Raw genomic sequence first — 19,424 nt, 5'->3', positions numbered from 1 at the left:
AGCCACAGTGCCACTTCCGGCTTTTTTCTTTTTGCTTATGTGGTGCTGAGGAATTGAACCCAGGGCCTCATGCATGCAAGGCAAGCGCTCTACCACTGAACCACCTTCCCAGCCCATCCAACTTCTCCTTTCTTATGTTTCTACTGTGGCTTGAACTCAGGGGTCTGGCACTTACTTCTATTTTGGACCACTGTGTTCTACCACTTGAGCCACGCCTCCAGCAAGGCTTTCTTCTGCTCAGGCTGGCTTCAAAGTACAATCTTGCAGGTCTCAGCCTCCTGAGCAGCTAGGATTACAGGTAAGCCACTGTCACCTCTTAAGCTAAAAGACTGAGAGGGCTGGGAGACATAGCTTACAAAGCCTGGTGTTCAAAGATACACTGCCCTCCCACCCCATGCTTACAAAAAAGGGAAAAGAGGAGAAAGAAAAAGGGAAAAAGAAAAAAAAATGACAAGAATATGCACTCCAGGGAACAAACATTTTAGAACCCCTGGGGGAAACAGAAGACTAAGCCTCCAATTAGGAACATCTTTCCTAAATTAGCCAAGAAAAGAATACAATCTTGAATTGAACAGAAAAGCATTTGAAGGGGTTGGAGGTGTGGCTCAAGTGGTAGAGAACCAGCCAATGAGCAAAAGTGTCAGATACTGAGTTTCAGTCCCAGTCTTGGAGGAAAAAAAAAAAGCACTTGAAAAAAAAAATTTTTTTGTTTGGTAGGTCATGAGGCTTGAACTCTGGGCCTGGGTGCTGTCCCTGATTCATCAGCTCAAGACTAGTGCTCTACCACTTGAGCCACAGTACCACTCCCAGGCTTTTCTGTTTATGTGGTACTAAGCAATCGAACCCAGGGCCTCATGCATGCAAAGCAAGCACTCTACCACTAAGCCACCTTCCCAGCCCTTGAGATGGTTAAAAACAGCAAAAAGATATTAAATCCAAATCCAACCCAACTAGCTACATTACACACAACTGTAAGGATGCCTGGTGCATAAGGACCAAAGCCAAAGGAAGCAGCCAAGTTAGTGGCAGCTAATGATTTATACTGAAATAATATTTATGTGTGGTATTTGTTTTTATTTGATGCCCTTGCTGTGTGCAATGCTTCTTGGTCAATGTCACCCCTCCATCTTTCTCCCCCTTCTTTCCCCATCCCATCCTTACCCTCAAGTTACATAGCTCTATTTTTATAATGTACCCTGAATATAATGTACATTGAATATCATATATTTGTTTTCTTTCTTCCATTTGTGTGCTCCTTTTCTCATTGCCCATCCCCCTCCCCCCCCAGCCCCAACATATTTCAGCATCCTATTATTCATTTTGTTAAATCACTTGACTTTTTTGATCTACCACTTGAGCTATGATGCATTCAATTCCTGGCCTGGAACTCCTTTTGCAGTTCAAGTTGGCCTCAAACTTGAAATTCTCCTGCCTCAGCTTCCAAGCTAGAATTAGAGATATGTGTGCTACCATGCACAGTTTAGTTTTTTTGTAAGATCTCAGCATATTGCTAGATTGCATTCAAACTCCTGGGCTCAAATGATCTTTCCATTTCAACCTCCCAAGTAGCTGGGACTATAAGGATGAACCAATATGTTCATTTATTAAAGTTTGCTTGTTTGTTTTCCAGTCTCGGCTTGAACTCTGGGCCCAGGCACTGTCCCTGAGCTTGTTTTTGCACAAGGTTAGCACTCTACCACTTAAGCCACAGCATCACTTCTGGCTTTTTCTGTGTATCTGTTACAAAGGAATCAAACCCAGGGCTTCATGCATGCGAGGCAAGCACTCTACCACTAAGCCACATTCCCATCCCTTTGAATATTTTTAAACATTGAAAATGATCTTCCAATATGAAATACAAAAAATTTCTTTAAATTTTGCTGGTGGCTCAGGCCTGTAATCTTAGCTACTCGGGAACCAAAGGTCTGAGAATGGAGGTTGTAAGTCAACCTGGGCAGAAAAGTTATGAAGACTCTTATCTCCAATTAAATCAGCATAAAGCCAAAAGGAAAGATATGGCTCAAGTGGTAGAATACCAGCCATAAGGCAAAAAGCCAAGCAAGAACAGAGGCTCTGAGTTCAAGCCCCAGAACCAGCACAAAACTATCTAATCAGGTGGCTAATCTGAGAATCCACATTCAAAGGCAGCTTCAGCAGTAAAGTCTGTTAGCTTCTTATCTCCAATTAACCCAGAAATGAAGCTGTGGTTCAGAGGTAGAGTACTAGCCTTAAGCAAAAATACTGGGGGGGGGGAGGGGGGAAGAGGATGGGAAGGGGAAACAAAGGAAGAGGCTACAATGCTTGATAAAAATATACTCATTATCTTACCCATGTAATTGTAACCCCTCTGTACAGTATTTTCACAATAAAAAATAAAATACTCAGGGACAACCCCTAGGCCCTGAGTTCAAGCCCCAGTACCCAAATGCACGTGTATGTGTGCACTCGCACGCGCGCGTGCACACACACACACACATACAAAAAAGACTGAAACAAATTATTAGGAATTTAAATAAAACTGTTTTCTTTGGAGACATAAGTCTCACTATGTAACCTAGGATGTTCTCAAACTCACAATTTTCTCCTCCCCTCCCTCCCACAAGATAATTTGGTATTGATCCAATTTCTGTAAGGTATATTAAATTGGTAGGTCTGTTTCATTAGGTAGCCGATGAAGAGAACACCACGAGCTATTCAGGCAGGAAAAGAAGTTAATTTACCAAACTGCTGCCCCCGCCATGCATGGTGGAGAAGCATGGCTGAAAAAGGAAAGCAGGGAGAAGGAAGAGGGGTGACCCACCTCTGGGCCAGAACTTCTCTAGGCCAGGGACAGGAAGAGGTGTGGGCAGGTGGGGGGGGGGGAAGGTGTGGCCACACTAGATCTGGATGTGACCTCAGGGTCAGGGACCCTCCTAAGGTCAGATGGGAGGCATGTGACCAGAGGTGGCCCAGGGAGTGACCTAGTAGGAGGGGAAGGTGACTGCTTCCAGGGCAGCGAGTTACCTAGGTAACAGATACTGGGTGGAAACAGGCAAAAGGGAGGAGGTGTCCCCGTGCAGAACTTACAATTTCAAATTTCAAAAATTTGTTTCTTTTTTTTTTTAATACAGCAACACAGATATTGCTATCTCTTTTAAATCCCTTGAGATGCATAAGAGGTTTGTTTGTTTGTTTTGTCAGTTGTGGGGCCTGAACTCTGGACCTGGGCGCTGTCCCTCAGCTCTTCAGCTCAAGGCTAGCGCTCTACCACTTGAGCCACACCACTACTTCCGGCTTTTTCTGCTTATGTAGTACAAAGGAATCAAACCCAGGGCCTCATGCATATAAGGCAAGCACTCTACCACTGAGCCACCTTCCCAGCCTCACCATAAGAGATTTTTAAATTTCAGAATTTCTGAAACCATAAGATGTTGCTATATCAACAGGTACTGGAAATGTCAAAATAGTTTCCAAATTATGGTCTCTGTTTAATAAGGCTACACGAAATTCATATTCACTGTTTTGAATTAACCTTTTTTTTGGGGGGGACAGTCCTGGGGCTCAATTCAGGAGCCTGGGTCTTGTCTCTGAACTTTTTTGCTAAGATAAGAGCTCTGTCACTTCCACAGCTCCACTTCCAGCTTTTTTGTTGGTGGTTAACTGGAGATAAGAGTGTCACCGAGCTGTCATGGACTTTCTTGCCTGGGCTAGCTTCAAACTGTGATCCTCAGATCTCAGCTAGAATTACAGGTGTGAACCACTTGTGCTTTTTATGGAGGCTATGCAGGATTAATCAGAAGAATTTAAAGTTTAAGCAAACAGACCTACATGAAATAGTATAAAATTTATATTGTCGTTGCATTTAAAATGATATAACAGTAACCAAGTGTGCCTGAATCCCAGCCACACAGAAAGCATAGATAAGGTGCAGTCAGAGGCACAGAGTTAGGCCTCATCTCAGGTGAAATGCAAGAATTCCTATCCAGAAAAATAATTAAAACAAAAAAGGGCTGGAGGCATGGCTCAAGTAGTAGAGCTTCTGTCTAGCAAACATTAAGCCCTGAGTTCAAATCCTAGTATACATAAAATTAAATTAAAATAAACAAAATAGGGGCTGGGAATGTGGCTTAGTGGTAGCACTAGTGCTTGGCTAGCATGCATGAATCTCTGGGTTCAATTCCTCAGTACCACATAATCAGAAAAGGCCAGAAGTGGCGCTGCGGCTCAAGTGGTAGAATGCTAGCCTTGAGCACAAAGAGGCTCAAGGACAGTGCCCAGGCCCTGAGTTCAAACCCCAGGACTGGCAAAAATAAAAATAAAATAAACAAAATAAGATAGAATATAATAGAATAGGGTGTATAATAAAAGAATGAGCCAGGTCCCAGTGGCTCACGCCTGCAATCCTAGGAGGCTTGGAGGAGGAGGAAGAGGAGGAGGAGGAGGAGGAGGAGGAGGAAGAGGAGAAGGAAGAGGAGGAAGAGGAGGAAGAGGAGGAAGAGGAAGAAGAGGAAGAAGAGGAGGAGGAGGCTGAGATCTGAGGATCATGGTTCAAAGCCAGTTAGGCAGGAAAGTCCATGAGACTCTTATCTCCAATAAGCTACCAGAAAACCAGAAGTGGCGCTGTGGCTCAAGTGGCAGAGTGCTGTGGCTCAAGTGGCAGAGTGTTCACCTTGAGCTGAAGAGCTCAGGGACAGGGCCCAAGCCGAGTTCAAGCCCCGGTTCCAGCCCAGACCAAAAAAAAAAAAAAAAAAGAATAATATGGGGGGGGGGGGGGGGGGGCGGGGGAAGAGTTGTTTCTTAGTAAGGATTATCAGAGAGGGAAACAACATCTTAGGAGATGACAAGATGTTAAAGAGAGAGATATCAGGCAAAGTTTTCATATAACTAGATTCATATAGTTTGAAGGTTCATCCTTTATTGAGATACTATCTTAACACAATCTAAGCTTTATAACATGTAGTTTATAAAATGATTGTGATTATATTAATGGCAGTATTTTGAAAAAACACAACTTGTAGGCTTATGACTTCACAAATAAGAAACATCTAATGGTTAGATTGAGTATGGTGGTTCACACCTACAATCATGGCACAGCACTCAAGCAGTTAAGGCAGGAGGATTATGAGTTCAAGCTCAGCCTGGTCTACATAGTCAAGATTGGTTAATAAAATTGTATTGAAGCTGGGAATGTGGCTTAGTTGTAGAGTGTTTGCCTAGCATATACAAAGCCCTGGGCTCAATTCCTCAGCTCCACATAAACAGAAAAAGCTGAAAGTGGCCCTGTGGCTCAAGTGGTAGAGTGCTAGTCTTGAGCAAAAAGAAGCTCAGGGATGGTGCTCAGGCCCTGAGTTCAAGCCCCAAGGCTAGCCAAAAAATTTTAAAAAAAAATTTTGCACAGAAACCTCTGAACAATATGCACTGTTAAGTAACAATTGGATATGTGCAGTGCAGAAACTTAATAGTTCTGTATTATCAAGCAAAGGTATCAAGCGCTGGTGGCTCACACCTGTAATCCTTGCTACTCAATAGGCTGAGATCACGATTCAAAGCCAGCCAAGGTAGGAAAGTCTGTGAGACTCTTATCTCCAATAAACCACCAGAAAACCAGAAGTGGCGCTGAGGTTCAAGTGGTAGAGCGATTGCCTTGAGCTGAAGAGCTCTCAAACAGCACCCAGGCCCAGAGTTCAAAACCCATGACAAAAAAAAAGCAAAGCCACCTAGGAGACCTTGCAAAAAAAGAAAAGGAAGGAAGGAAGGAAGGAAGGAGCATAAAAAAGCCAAGCAAGAGCATGAAGCCCTGAGTTCAAGCCAGAAGAAGCTCGGTGGTATAATTCCAGTCTAGCAAGTATGACATCCCTAGTTTACACCCCAGAATTAAACCTCCTCCAAAAAAAGAACATTGTTTGTTTTGTGCCAATACAGGGGCCTGGGCAATATCCCTTAGCTTTTTCACTCAAGGATGGTGCTTTAACATTTGAGTCCGAACTCCAGATCTCAATCTTCTGAACAGCTTGGATTACAGGCATAAGCCCAGCACTCAGCAGAATGAGATATTTTAAAAAACTGTGTTTATCTTATCTAGAAAAGCTTTAATGTTTAAAACAGAAGATGGAATTGTTGCCTTTCTCACAAAAGGAGTAGCTAAATTCTACCACTTTCTGTACAAGATGTGCATTTCCTAACTGCACTATCATTAAAATCTGTAGGGTGAAAACATTATGCCAAACAACCACTTTTTGTTTTCTTAAGAGATGTGAAAGTGCAGCTAGTTTGCGCACAGTATTAAGTTCTTGGGCTACTAGAATCTTTGAACTCCTATGAATTAAAAATTTCATATACCCTTAGTTCTGAGACATGATTTTTTTTTTTTTTTGGTCGGTTGCAGGGCTTGAACTCTGGGCTTGGGCACTAACATCAGCTCTTCAGCTCAAGGCTAGCTCTTACCACTTGAGCCACAGCACCACTTCCTGTTTTCTGGGGGTTTATTAGAGATAAGAGTTTCATGGCCTTTCCTGCCTGGGCTGGCTTTGAACTGCAACCCTCAGATCTCAGCTTCCTAAGTAGCTAGGATTACAGGTGTGAGCCACCAGAGCCAGGCTTACAACACTTGATTTTTTTTTTTTTTCGAGGCAGTCCTCAAGTTTGAACTCAAGGTCTCAGTTCTGTCCCTGTACTTTTTTTTTTGGGGGGGCCCGGTTGTAGGGCCTGAACTCTGGGCCTGGGCACTGTCCCTCAGCTCTTCAGCTCAAGGCTAGGGCTCTACCACTTGAGCCACTTCCGGCTTTTTTCTTTTTGCTTATGTGGTGCTGAGGAATCGAACCCAGGGCCTCTGGCATGCAAGGCAAGCGCTCTACCACTGAGCCACCTTCCCAGCCCTGTCCCTGTACTTTTTTGCTCAAGACTAGCACTCTATTACTTGAGCTACAGTTCCACTTCAGCTTTTTTTGGTGATTAATTGGAGCTTAAGAGTCTCACAGACTTTCCTGTCCTGGCTACCTTCAAACCACAATCCTCAGGTGTCAACCTCCTGAGTAGCTGCTAGGATTATAGTCTTGAAGCACCAGCACCTGGCAGATACCTGAAATTTTAAAACAATGTTAAGCCGGGCTCTGTGGCTCACACCTATAATCCTAGCTACTCAGGAGGCTGAGATCTGAGGATCACGGTTCAAACCCAGCCCGGGCAGGAAAGTCTGTGCGACTCTCATTTCCAATTAACCACCACCAGAAAACCGGAAGTGGCACTGTGGCTCAAGCTGTAGAGCGCTCGCCTTGAGCTGAAGAGCCCAGGGACAGCGCCCAAGCCCAGAGTTCGAGCCCCATGACGAACAGCAACAACAACAACAAAACTAATGTTTAAAATAAAAAACAAAAACAACGAACAAAAAAGCCTGCAGCTAAAGCTGAGTGCTGGTGGCTCACCCCTATAATCTTTACTCCTAAGGAGGATGAGATCTGAGGATTGTGGTTCAAAATCAGCCTGGGCAGGAAAGTCTGTGAGACTCTTATCTCCAAATAGCCACCAGAAAATTGAAAGTGGTGCTGTAGCTCAAAGTAGTAGAATGCTAGCCTTGAGCTGAGGAGCTGAGGGGCAATGCCCAGGCCCAGAGTTCAAGACCCATAACCAGCAAAAAGAAAAAAAAAAGAAACTCAAACTATGTGTTGCTTTTACCAATATAAACTTTATAAACATTTTAAAAACTGAAAACAAGTATTTTCTGAAACAACTAAACGCAAAACTAAGTACTTAAAAGTACAATTCATCTTGGAAATGAGCACAACGGTATATGCTCATAATCCCAGCTACTGGACAGGCCGAAGTAGTTCAGGAGTGGTGTAAAGTCAGCATGGGCAGCAGAGCAAAATCCCATCTCCAAACAACACAATCATCAACACTCAAAAGTCATTATCTGACTCTAGCATATCTGTGGCTCATTTGTACAGATGTTATATGAAAGCTTTGTTGGAAAGCTTTATGCCAAAAGATAGGCCCTGGTGGTTCATTCCTATGATTCTAGCTATTCAGAAGGCTGAAGTACATAGGATTGCAGTTTGAAGCCAGCTAGGGTAGAAAAGTCCATGCATTTCATCTCCAAAATAAAGAGCCAAAAGTAGGGCTAGAGCCAAGTAAGCCAACCAAGACTGGAATGGGTTCAAATCCTAGTTCCATCAAATAGTTTTGTGTCTATGGTAGTATTCGTATACTCCAAGTCTAACCCAACAGATCTACTAAACAGGATAGATTACAAAGAAACCGTTAAAAGAGCTGAGCGCTAGTGGCTCATGCCAGCGCCCGGCCAAAGTTTTATATTTTTAGCCTAAGTTAGCTTCACATTTAGAGTTTTCTTCTAGTAGTTAACTTAAATATTCTCAGATTGCTTTCTCTTTTATTAAGCAAAACCAAACAAATGCTTATCAGAATATCAAATTAGCACACAGAGGGAAAAATATAAAAGCCACAAAAGATTTTAAATTTCATTACTCCCTATAGAGAAAGGTTAAATATTTGATTTAAACTTTATACAATGTATGTATGTATCAAAACATCACACGGGGCTGGGAAGATGGCTCAGTGGTAGAGTGCTTGCCTTACATGCATGAAACCCTGTGTTTGATTCCTCAACACCACATAAGCAGAAAAGGCCAGAAGTGGCGCAGTGGCTCAAGTGGTAGAGTGCTAGCCTTGAGCTGAAGAGCTGAGGGACAGCGCCCAGGCCCAGAGTTCAGGCCCCACTGATCAACAACAACAAAAAAAAAATCACATAGGCTGAGGGCCTGGAAGCTCAGGCTTATGCAGAGGTGTGGGTGAAATTATAAGAGCACAGACTTTGAGCAAAAAAGCCAAGTGAGAACCTTAGTGCAAGTACCAGTATTAAGTACCAGTACTGGTGCATGCGCACCCCACTACCACACGTATGTATACACATACATACACACACAACATACCATAAATATGTATAATTTTATATGCCAATTTAAAACACTAGAAATAGGGCTGGGAAGGTGGCTCAGTGATAGAGCGCTTGCCTTGCATGCATGAGGTCCTGGGTTCAATTCCTCAGCACCACATAAGCAAAAAGGAAAAAGCTGGAAGTGGCACTGTGGCTCAAGTGGTAGGGCGCTAGCCTTGAGCCGAAGAGCTGAGGGACAGCGCCCAGGCCCCACAACCGGACCCAAAAAAAAAACACTGAAAATATTTAAATCAACACTCTAGTTACTCTGTGTAGCTTTAGCATGACTAAATATGCAAGTTATTAAAAGTTTCTGCATTGTAAGCCAGGTACTGGTGGTTCACACCTGTAATCAATCCTAGCTACTCAGGAGGCTGAGATCTGAGTATCCCAGTTCAAAGCTAGCCCAGATAGGAAAGTCTGGGAGATTCTTATCTTCAGTTAACCACCAGAAAATGGGAAGTGACATTATGGCTTAAACCACTTTGAGCCAAAGAGCTCAAGGGCAACACCCAGGCTATGAGTTCAAGCCCCTTGACCAAAAAAAAAAAAGAAAAGAAAAAAAAGTCCATGGGCTGGGAATGTGGATTAGTGGTAGAGTGCTTGCCTAGCATGCACAAAGTCCTGGGTTTGATTCTTCATACTGCACACACATAGAACGCCGGAAGTGGCCCTGTGGCTCAAGCGGTAGAGTGCTAGCTTTGAGCAAAAGAAGCTCAGGGACAGTGCCCAGGCCCTGTCTAGCACAAAAAAAAAAGCAGTAACTGGGTTTAAATCTTGGCATCCTAAGCAGGCACTGGTGCCTAACACCTAGTAACTAAGGAAGCTGAGATCTGAGGATTGTGGTTAGAAGCCAGCCCAGGCAGAAAAGTCCCTGTGAAACTCTTATCTCCAATTAACTACCCCAAAACCAAATGGAGCTGTGGCTCAACTGGTACAGTGCCCCACAACTGGGAAAAAAAAAAAGCAAAAAAACCTTGGCATCCTGGCTACGCTATTTGTTGGCATTATAACCATGTTATTTTTTTTAACCATAAGTTATTTAACTTCTGGATGCTTCTATGTTCTCATATGTAAAATGGAAGTCAATAATTCTGATTTAAAGAGTCATTCTGAGGATTTAATTAATATGTATAAATTTGCTTAGGATAGTATTTGGCCCAAAATAAGCACTGAAAACAAATTAGTTATAAAATACTGTTTTGCTTGGCACCCGTGGCTCATGCCTGTAATCCTAGTTACTAAAGAGGCTGAGATCCGAGGATCGAGGTTCAAAGCCAACCTGGGCAGGAAAGTCCGTGAGACGCTTATATCCAATAAACTACCAGAAAACTGGAAGTGGTGCTATGGCTCAAGAGGGACAATGCCCAGGCCCAGAGTTCAAGCCCCACAAGCGACCAAAAAAATAAAAACACATTTTATGATCTACTTAAGGATCTTAAGATCCAAACTGCAAAACCATTCCTATTGATCAAAAAAGTACAACTTAACTTCAAACTAATAAGAAATAGGGAGGATAAATGGAAAAACTGAGTTGATAACTGCTGAAGAAGAATGGTGAGGAGTCAGGTGCTGGTGACTAAGCCTGTAATCCTAGTGACTTAGGAGGCTGAGATCTGAAGATCATGGTTCAAAGCCAGTCCCAGGAGTAAAGTCTGTGAGAGACTCATCTTTAATTAACCAGCAAAAAAACTAAGTAGAGATGTGTCTAAAGTAACAAAGAACCAGCCCTGAACAAAGCAGCCAAGTAAACGTATGAGGTGCAAAGTTCAAGCCCCAGTACTGGCACCAAAAAAGAAAGAAAAAGAATGAAAAAGAAAAGAGCAGGGCACTGGTGGCTCACACCTGTAATCCTAGCTACTCAGGAGGCTGAGATCTGAGAATCACCGCTCAAAGCCAGCCTGGGCAGGAAACTCCGGGAGACTCTTATCTCTAATAAACGACCAGAAAACCAGAAGTGGTGCTGTAGCTCAAGTGGTAGAGAGCTTGCCTTGAGCTGAGGGACAGCACCCAGGACCAGGGTGTGAGCCCCACAACTGACAAAAAAAAAAAGGAAAGAGTAGACAAGCACTGAGGCTTTTCTTGTAATTTTAGCTATTCAGGAAGTTGAATCTAGGATCACAGTTCAAAGCCAGCCAGAGCAGAAAATCTGTGAGACTCTTATCTCCAATTAAGCATGTGCGTGCACACACACACACACCACCACCACCACCACCAGCAAAGGGGCAGAACATTAGCCGAGAAAAAAGGAAGCTCAGGGACAGCGCCTACACCCTGTAGTCAAGCTCCAGGATGGACTAGCACCCAAGAAAAAGCGGGGGGGGGGAACTGAGAAGCTGAGAAAGTGGCTCGGTGGTAGAGTGCTTGCCTAGCATGAATGAGGCCCTGGATTCAATTCCTCAGCACCACATAAACAGAAAAAGCCAGAAGTGGCGCTGTGGCTCAAGTGGTAGAGCGCTAGCCTTGAGCTGAAGAGCTGAGGGACAGCGCCCAGAGTTCAAGTCCGCACAACCGACCAAAAAAAAAAAGAGGGAGAAGAAAAAGTGTGATGAGTAGAAAGGAAAAGTAGAAGGTAATATCATTACTTTTATTTTTACATAACCCCCCCCCCAGTACTGTTTTTTTTTGTTTGTTTCTTTTGCTAGTCCTGGGGCTTGAACTCTGGGCCTGGGCACTGAACCTAAGCTTCTTTTGCTCAAGGCTAGCACTCTACCACTTGATCCACAGCACCACTTCCAGCTTTTTGATTATGTGGTATGAGGAACTGAACCCAGGGCTTCATGAATGCTACGAAAGCACTCTACCACTAGGCCACATTCCCAGCCCCCCAATACCGGGGGTTTGAACTAAAAGCTCTCCTGCTAGTTAGGCCATGCCCCCACCCCCAGGTTATTTTTGAGGTAGTCTCACTTTTTGCCCTGGCTCATGCCTGTACTGAGATCCAACTATTTTACATCATAACCAAAATGACAGATACACACCACTAAACTCTATATCCAGGTGGATGGAGTCCCAGAGGCTCTTCTATACAAGTTAGCCTGGAACCATAATCTTCCTCAATCTCAGCTTCCCATGTAGCTGGGATGACAAAAGTGCACCATCAGAACCAACTATTGATTGAAATGGGGTCTGGTAAGCCAGTCTGGTTTCAAACTATAATTGTACAGATCCTAGACTTCCAAGTTGCTAGGATTAAAAGCTTAAACCACTAGCACCCACCCATTTTGTGTGTGTGTGAATGTGTGTATGTTTGTGTCCTGGGGCTTGAACTCAGGATATGGGTGTTGTCCATGGACTTTATTTTCCCAATGCCTGGCTGTTTTGGGTTTTTTGCTGGCCTCAAACTTACTAGTCTTAAACTAGATCCTCCTGCCTCAGGATCCTGATTGCTGGAATTACAGGCAAGTGCCACCTTACCCACTACTTTATTTATTTATTTATTTATGTTGGTCGTGGTGCTTGAACTCTGGGCCTGGGCTCTGTCTCAACTCTTCAGCTCAAGGCTAACACTCTACCACTTGAGCCACTTCCGATTTTCTGGTGGTTTACTGGAGATAAGAGTCTCGTGGACTTTCCTGCCTGGGCTGGCTTTGAACCGAGATCCTCATATCTCAGCCTCCTGAGTTGCTAGGATTACAAGCGTGAGCCACTGGCACCCAACCTTATTTTTCTATTTTTGAAAACAAAATTAGTTTCAAAAATAGTTTTAAGGAAAATATGAATATATTTTTGTGCTCTACAATTGGTTGTCAGTTACCCTTCTACCTTTCCTAAAGAAATTTAAGTGGCAGATTGAAGGCATAACTTAAGTAGTAGAATGCTATGTATGAGCAAGAAAGCTAAGCAAAGGCACAAGGCTTTTAGGTTCTAGTTCTAGTAGAAAGAGTGAGGGAGGGAGAAAAGAAGAGGGAAAAGAGGGAAGGAGGAAGCCAGAATGAAACATCAAGCACACAGCATTTTTTTTTGGTTGGTTGTGGGACCTGAACTCTGGGCCTGGGCGCTGTCCCTCAGCTCTTCAGCTCAAGGTGAGCGCTCTACCACTTGAGCCACAGCACCACTTCTGGCCTTTTCTGCTTATGCAGTGCTGAGGAACTGAACCCAGGGCCTCATGTACTCGAGGCAAGCACTTTACCACTGAGCCACCTTCCTAGCCCCAGCATTTTCTATTTTATCCTTCTTCTATAGAGCACCTGTTAATTACACTACAAAGGCAGGTCTAGTTCATCTTTCACTTACTAGAATGTAATTTTCACCACTGTACTCGGGACAAAATTTTGGTGTAATTATTTTTGATTAACTTTTTTATGTATTACTATTCAGAATCTTAAGACAATCTTTTACAAGAACAGTAGATAAGTTGAATGTTTTGTTTTGTTTGAGGTCCTGTGCTAAAATATAAACATTATCTTCAGGGTTTCTTTTGTTTTTTAAATCAATCATGGGGCTTATCCCTGGGTCCTATCACCGAGCTCTTTTGCTCAAGGCTAGTGCTCTAACCCTTTGAGCCACAGCTTCACTTCCACCTTTTTTGCTGGATAATTAGAGATAAGTGTCTCACTAGCTTTCCTGCCTGGGCTAGCTTTATACTGCAATCCTCAGATCTCAGCCTGCTGAGTATCTAGGATTAAAGGTATGAGCCACCTGGGCCTGGCCAACCCATTGCTTTCTTGAAAATGTCTCACTGTGTAGCCCAGGCCAGCTTCTAATTCACTATCTTCCTACCTCAGCCTCCTAAGTGATAGGACTACAGGCATGTGTGACTAAACTGGGCTCAAGGTTTTTTGTTTTTGTTGGTTGTGGGGCTTGAACTCTGGGCCTGTGAGCTGTGCCTCAGCTCTTCAGCTCAAAGCGAACGCTCTACTGCTTGAGCTTCAGTGCCACTTCTGGTTTTCTAGTGATTTATTGGAGATAAGAGTCTCACAGACTTTCCTGCCCAGGCTGGCTTTGAACAGAGATCCTCAGATCTCAGCCTGCTGAGTAGCTAGGATTACAGGCGTGAGCCACCGGGGCTAGGCTTTTAAGGTTTTTGATTAACTATTTCACAACATTGTGTTGGCAAATATTTACTAATAGCTTGTTATATCACAAGTGCCGTTCTAGTTGCTTGGGGATACAACAGCAAACAAAACATAGCCGTTATCAAATAAAGATGTAGCAAATAAAGTAATTTTACATAATGAAAATAAGATTATACAGCCTTGGGCTGGGAAGGTGGCTCAGTGGCAGAGTGCTTGCCTTGCATGCATGAGGCCCTGGGTTCGATTCCTCAGCACCACATAAGCAGAAAAAGCTGGAAGTGGCACTGTGGCTCAAGTGGTAGAGCGCTAGCCTTGAGCTGAAGAGCTGAGGGACAGAGCCCAGGCCCAGAGTTCAGGCCCCACGTCCAGCAAAAAAAAAAAAAAAAGATTATACAGCCTGGAAGGTAATGAGGGAAGCCCTTCTGAGGGAGCAATATCTGAGCTTACATCTAAATGATGAGAAGAGCCAGGTGCCAGTGGCTCATGCCTATAATCCTAGCTATAGAGGAGGTTCAGAGCTGAGGATCATGGTTCAAAGCCAACCTGGACAGAAAAGTACGAGACATTCTTTTCGCTAATAAACTACTCAGAAAAAGCCAGAAGTAACACTGTGGCTCAAGTGGTAGACTGACAGCCTGAGCACAAAGAGGCTCAGGGACAGTGCCCACACCAATAGTTCAAGCCCCAGGACCAGCAAAAAAATAAAAAATAAATCAATAAAAATAAATGATGAGGACTGGGAATGTGCTTAGTGGTAGAGTGCTTGCCTACCATGCATGAAGCCCTGGGGGATTCCTCAATACCACACACAGTAAACCCCAGAAGTGGCACTGTGGCTCAAGTGGTAGAGGACTAGCCTTCAGCAAAAGAAACTGAGGGACAGTGCCCAGACCCTGAGTTCAAGCCTCAGGACTGGCAAAAAAAAAAAAAAAAAAGATGAGAAGGCAACAGGATCTTTAAAAAGTCTGAGAGACAGGCAAAGCAGATGACATATGCTTTTGTAAACCATAGTAAAAGAAGTTCACAAATTAACCCTGTTGCAACACTGTATCATCAGATATAAAGCAAAGAAATGATATGTTTATATTACAGAAAGATCATTTTAAAAAGCAATAGTAATCAAGGGGAGAGTGATGAGGGAGAGTGACAGAGAGTGAACTTGATCAAGGTTGTATACATATATGGATATGTGAAAATGAAATCCCTTTGCACAATAGAAGCTAATAAAAAATTCAAAATATAATGAATACTCAAGCAAATTAAAAGAAGTCTGAATAAACTAACTATAACCCATTTCCATTATTTACTATGAATAAGCCTTTTATTGCAATTATGAAATTGAATGATAAAATGAAAAAAATCTGAGGACTAAGAATACAGCTCAGCAGTAGAGAATACTTAGGAAGCATGTGGGCAGACAGATAAATAAGAAAACAAACAAACAAAAAACAACCGAGACAACATCTGATAAAAGAATAGACACAGGGCTATGAAGGTAGCTTAATGGTAGAGTTGTTGCCTTGTATGCATGAGGCCCTGGGTTCGATTCCTCAGTACCGAATAAAAAGAAAAATCCAGAAGTGGCGCTGTGGCTCAAGTGATAGAGCGCTAGCTTTGAGCTGAAGAGCTGAGGGACAGCGCCCAGACGGAGTTCAGGCCCCACAACCGACCAAAAAGAAAGAAAGAAAGAAAGAAAAAGAATAGCCACTACAGTTAGTTAAATTTATAGAGATCTAAATTACTAAATGAATGTAAGAACCAAAATCAGAAAAATAAATGGACAGAAAGACTAGTTAGTAATGTCAAAGACATCTGCTTCAGTTTTAACTAAAGCAGACTCAGCAACTGAATTCAAACCAAGTCTAATCATATACAAATATAAAATTAAAAGGAACCTAATATATGAGTTTTTTTTGGGGGGGGGTCCAGTCATGGGGTCTGAACTCTGGGCCTGCGCGCTTGTCCCTCAGTTCTTCAGCTCAAGGCTAGTGCTCTACCACTTGAGCCACAGCGCCACTTCTGGCTTTTTTCTTTTTTTTGGGTCCGGTCGTGAGGCCTGAACTCTGGGTCTGGGCGCTATCCCTCAGCTCTTCCGCTCAGGGCTAGCACTCTACCACTTGAGCCACAGCGTCACTTCCGGCTTTTTTCTTTTTTTGCTTATGTGATGCTGAGGAATCGAACCCAAGGCCTCAGGCATGCAAGGCAAGTGCTCTACCACTGAGCCACCTTCCCAGCCCCTATGAGCTATTATTCTATCTTCACCATTCAGCTAGGTATTTCTCAAGACACTTTACCCCAAGTGTTCACTGAATGTAAATGAAATTACCCTTAGATGACAAAAGTTTAATTTCATCCCTCAAGGAAAATGGTGTCAGGTTTTACAAAGCCAAAAGCACTTAACTATATAAACTATATAGAATGTATTTCAGGGCTGGGAAGGTGGCTCAGTGGTAGAGCGCTTCCTTTGCATGCCTGAGGCCCTGGGTTCAAAAAAAGAAAAAAAAAAAGAATGTATTTCAATGATTTGGGGGTGTGGCCCAGTAGTAGAATTGCAGACTAGCAAGTAAGGCCTTATTTTATATTTATACCCCAGTAACGCTTAAAAAAAAAAAAAGAGCTTCTAATGGAATATTACCACCTTCATATATTGACTAAAGAGAGGCATAAAAATTCTGGCTGAGTGGAAAAAAAATATATGGTTGTTACTTATGAGTAGGCAAGGATATGGAGACCAACTTATTCTTGCAAATTATGTAATGACAGAGTTAAAACACCCAAGTGCAAAGGTAGAGATTGTAAACTGCTTGTATAATTTGGTAAAAATGTTTTTTAAACAGGATGAAGAATATGTTTTTATACTCACATTAGCTCTACTTACTACCACTGGTATACATTCAATATTACTTACAAAATTAATGATGAAGTCAAATCCTACCTATACCTTGTTTTATCGTGACACTGGGATTTCTTTGACTCAGGGCTAAGCAGCTGCTCTATCACTTCAGCCAGGCCACCATCCCCCTTCCCCCACCATTTTACTATGTTACCTTTAGCAACTTGTCTTTTTTAAGCACTAGTTTCCAAATGTTAATCAGTGATTTAAAACTCTACTTTTCAGTAGATTATGATAATGTAATGGCTGGGCTCATCACAGATATATGATATGTAAGAGTCTGATGATGACCGTTAGCATATTTGATATTACAAGTTCAAATTTTACCTCTTGGTAAGAAAGTAACTATTAGAGCTCTTACTGGCAAATACAGATAACCTAATCTTGTCTTTTTTATTATTTCTTAGCATTAGGAATCAACGATCCAAAGTATTACTCTCCAAAGGTTAACTTTAAACACAAATGGTTTTAAGATTTGGGCCTATCATTTTGCAAGTTTAATCCATCTGTTTCCTAGAAATAACTAGATGATGGATCTTTCTAATGACATGTCACAGACAGGAAGCAAACTAAAACAAATAATATATATGGAGTTAGGGAATACACATGGAATCTTCTCAGCAGGAAGCAACAGTGACTTCTCCATGTTTCCTCCTAGACTTCACATCTTTTTTGTTTTTCTTTTGTCGGTCATGGGGCTTGAACTCTAGGCCTGGACACTGTCCCTCAGCTCTTCAGCTCAAGGCTAGCACTCTACCACTTGAATAACAGCGCCATTTCCGGTTTTCTGGTGGTTTATTGGAGATAACAGTCTCACAGACTTTCCTGCTGAGGCTGACTTTGAACCTCCATCCTCTGATCCCAGCCTCCTGAGTAGCTAGGATTACAGATGTGAGCCACCCGGGCCGGCCATTTGACATCTTTTGCAAACTACCATACTTTAGCGAATTTCTTATCTATATATAAAGCAGCAAAGGGGAGGGGAGGCTGACAGGGAGGAGGAACACAGGATAAAGACAAAAAACAGATAGATAGATAGATAGATAGATAGATAGATAGATAGATAGATAGATAGATAGATAGATAGATAAAAACACAAGAAACTATTAACTCAAACTCAGTTCTGTAAAATGTGTCTACAGGGGACTAAACCATACGTTTTACACTTTAAGGTACTGATCATGATACTACACTACTGCAGTCATGTCTAGTATCAACACCTCTATTTTACTGTAGTAAACACAGGTAAAGAGAAAGCAAGTGGTCACCTCCGATTCCACGCACACCTCATATCCAGCTAAGTCTCTCTTTAATAACACATCACAACTTTTAGGGACATTCAGCCACATAAACCCTCGTTATATTATATTATCACAAGTTTCAGATCAGGGAAAAAATAAGCCACAAACTGACCCAACATATTCCGGCTCATCTACCATCAGAAAAACCAGACATCATTAACACGTCAAGGCCTGTAAGAAATAAACGGACGCGACCATTTCCTTGGAGATTCATTAAAATCAACAACACAACCTTACAAAGCTCGGGGAAAAAAAAAATCCGTAAAGCTCTATGGATCTGGGCCCAACGGCCCAAGGTCACACCAAGTCAATGGCTTAAAAAAAAAAAACAACCAAGAAATGAGCTCCCTGCAGTTGGGAATAAGCCTGGCTAGGCATGGAGCCTGGGTTTGGGTCCACTCGGGTAACGTGAACAACGCCAACCGAACACAGAGATCCGTCAGGGAACCCCCCCGCCCCCGGCCCTCTCCAAACGTTTCGGGCCACATTTCCTCAGTTTCCCCTTCCTAGTCCCCACACCGCCGCCGCCCCTCCCCCCCCCTCCCCACACACACACACTCACATCTCCGGAGCCACTTCATCCAATGGTAGACGATAGTACTGTGGTGTTTCTTGTTCTCGATACACCAAGACGACAGGCCTTGAATGGATTCCATAGTGTTGGTTACCGACTGGAATTTTCGATCCAACGAGGACTCCAGAGCCCCTGCCGAAGAGGCCGACGAGGAGGAGGCCTTACTGCTGCCTCCGCCACCGCCGGCCGCCATCTTCCCGGTTTGCACAAGCGCTGCTGGCTCCTCTGGCGGCCGCGGCCGCGGCGGCGGGAGCGGGCAAAACAATCAGTGCGAGTGCGTGAAAGCCGCCGGTGGGGAGGGAGGCCAGGGGGTGGGGACAGGGCGCGCGCCGGGCTCGGCCGGAGGCACGCTCGGGAAGACGAGCTGCCGGGCACGCTGGCGGCGGCTCCGCGCGGGCGGGCGGGCGCACGGACGTGCTAAGAGGGGCGCCGCGCGGGCTCCCGAGGTGTATCGGTATGGTGAAGGGGTCGTGTTTAAACCAGTCAGTAATCAGGAGAGAATCTGCGCAGAAAATAAAATTAAAAAAAAAACCACACACACACACAACCCAGGACCTGCAAAACCTACTGGCGCCGAAACAAATGGGTTTGATACTCTACACGGCTCTCAACGCTGAAGGCCCTTTGCTCACCCCCGCGAAGCCTTCAACTCGCGGGAGCCAGGGCGGGCGTGAATATCCTTAAAAAGTTTTATCACTCCCCCGACTGC

At 43.5% G+C, this 19,424-nt stretch overlaps 1 protein-coding gene across 3 annotated transcripts in view; it reads right to left on the bottom strand.

Moving 5' to 3' along the window:
* Positions 1–19,025, bottom strand: part of Rprd2 (regulation of nuclear pre-mRNA domain containing 2) — a 69,917-nt gene extending 50,892 nt beyond the window's left edge. For all 3 annotated transcript variants that reach the window (XM_013015263.1, XM_013015264.1, XM_013015265.1), the window contains exon 1: positions 18,704–19,025. In XM_013015263.1, the coding sequence (XP_012870717.1) occupies positions 18,704–18,908 (205 nt within the window). In that variant the 5' untranslated portion in view covers positions 18,909–19,025. The remainder of the gene's footprint in view (positions 1–18,703) is intronic.
* Between the last annotated feature and the right edge of the window lie 399 nt (positions 19,026–19,424).

The sequence above is a fragment of the Dipodomys ordii genome, unplaced genomic scaffold (genome assembly GCF_000151885.1).
Source record: "Dipodomys ordii isolate 6190 unplaced genomic scaffold, Dord_2.0 Scaffold26, whole genome shotgun sequence".
NCBI classification, from domain to species: domain Eukaryota; kingdom Metazoa; phylum Chordata; class Mammalia; order Rodentia; family Heteromyidae; genus Dipodomys; species Dipodomys ordii.
The sequence above is the reverse complement of the archived record's forward strand: the minus strand, read 5'-3'. Positions and strand labels throughout refer to the sequence as shown.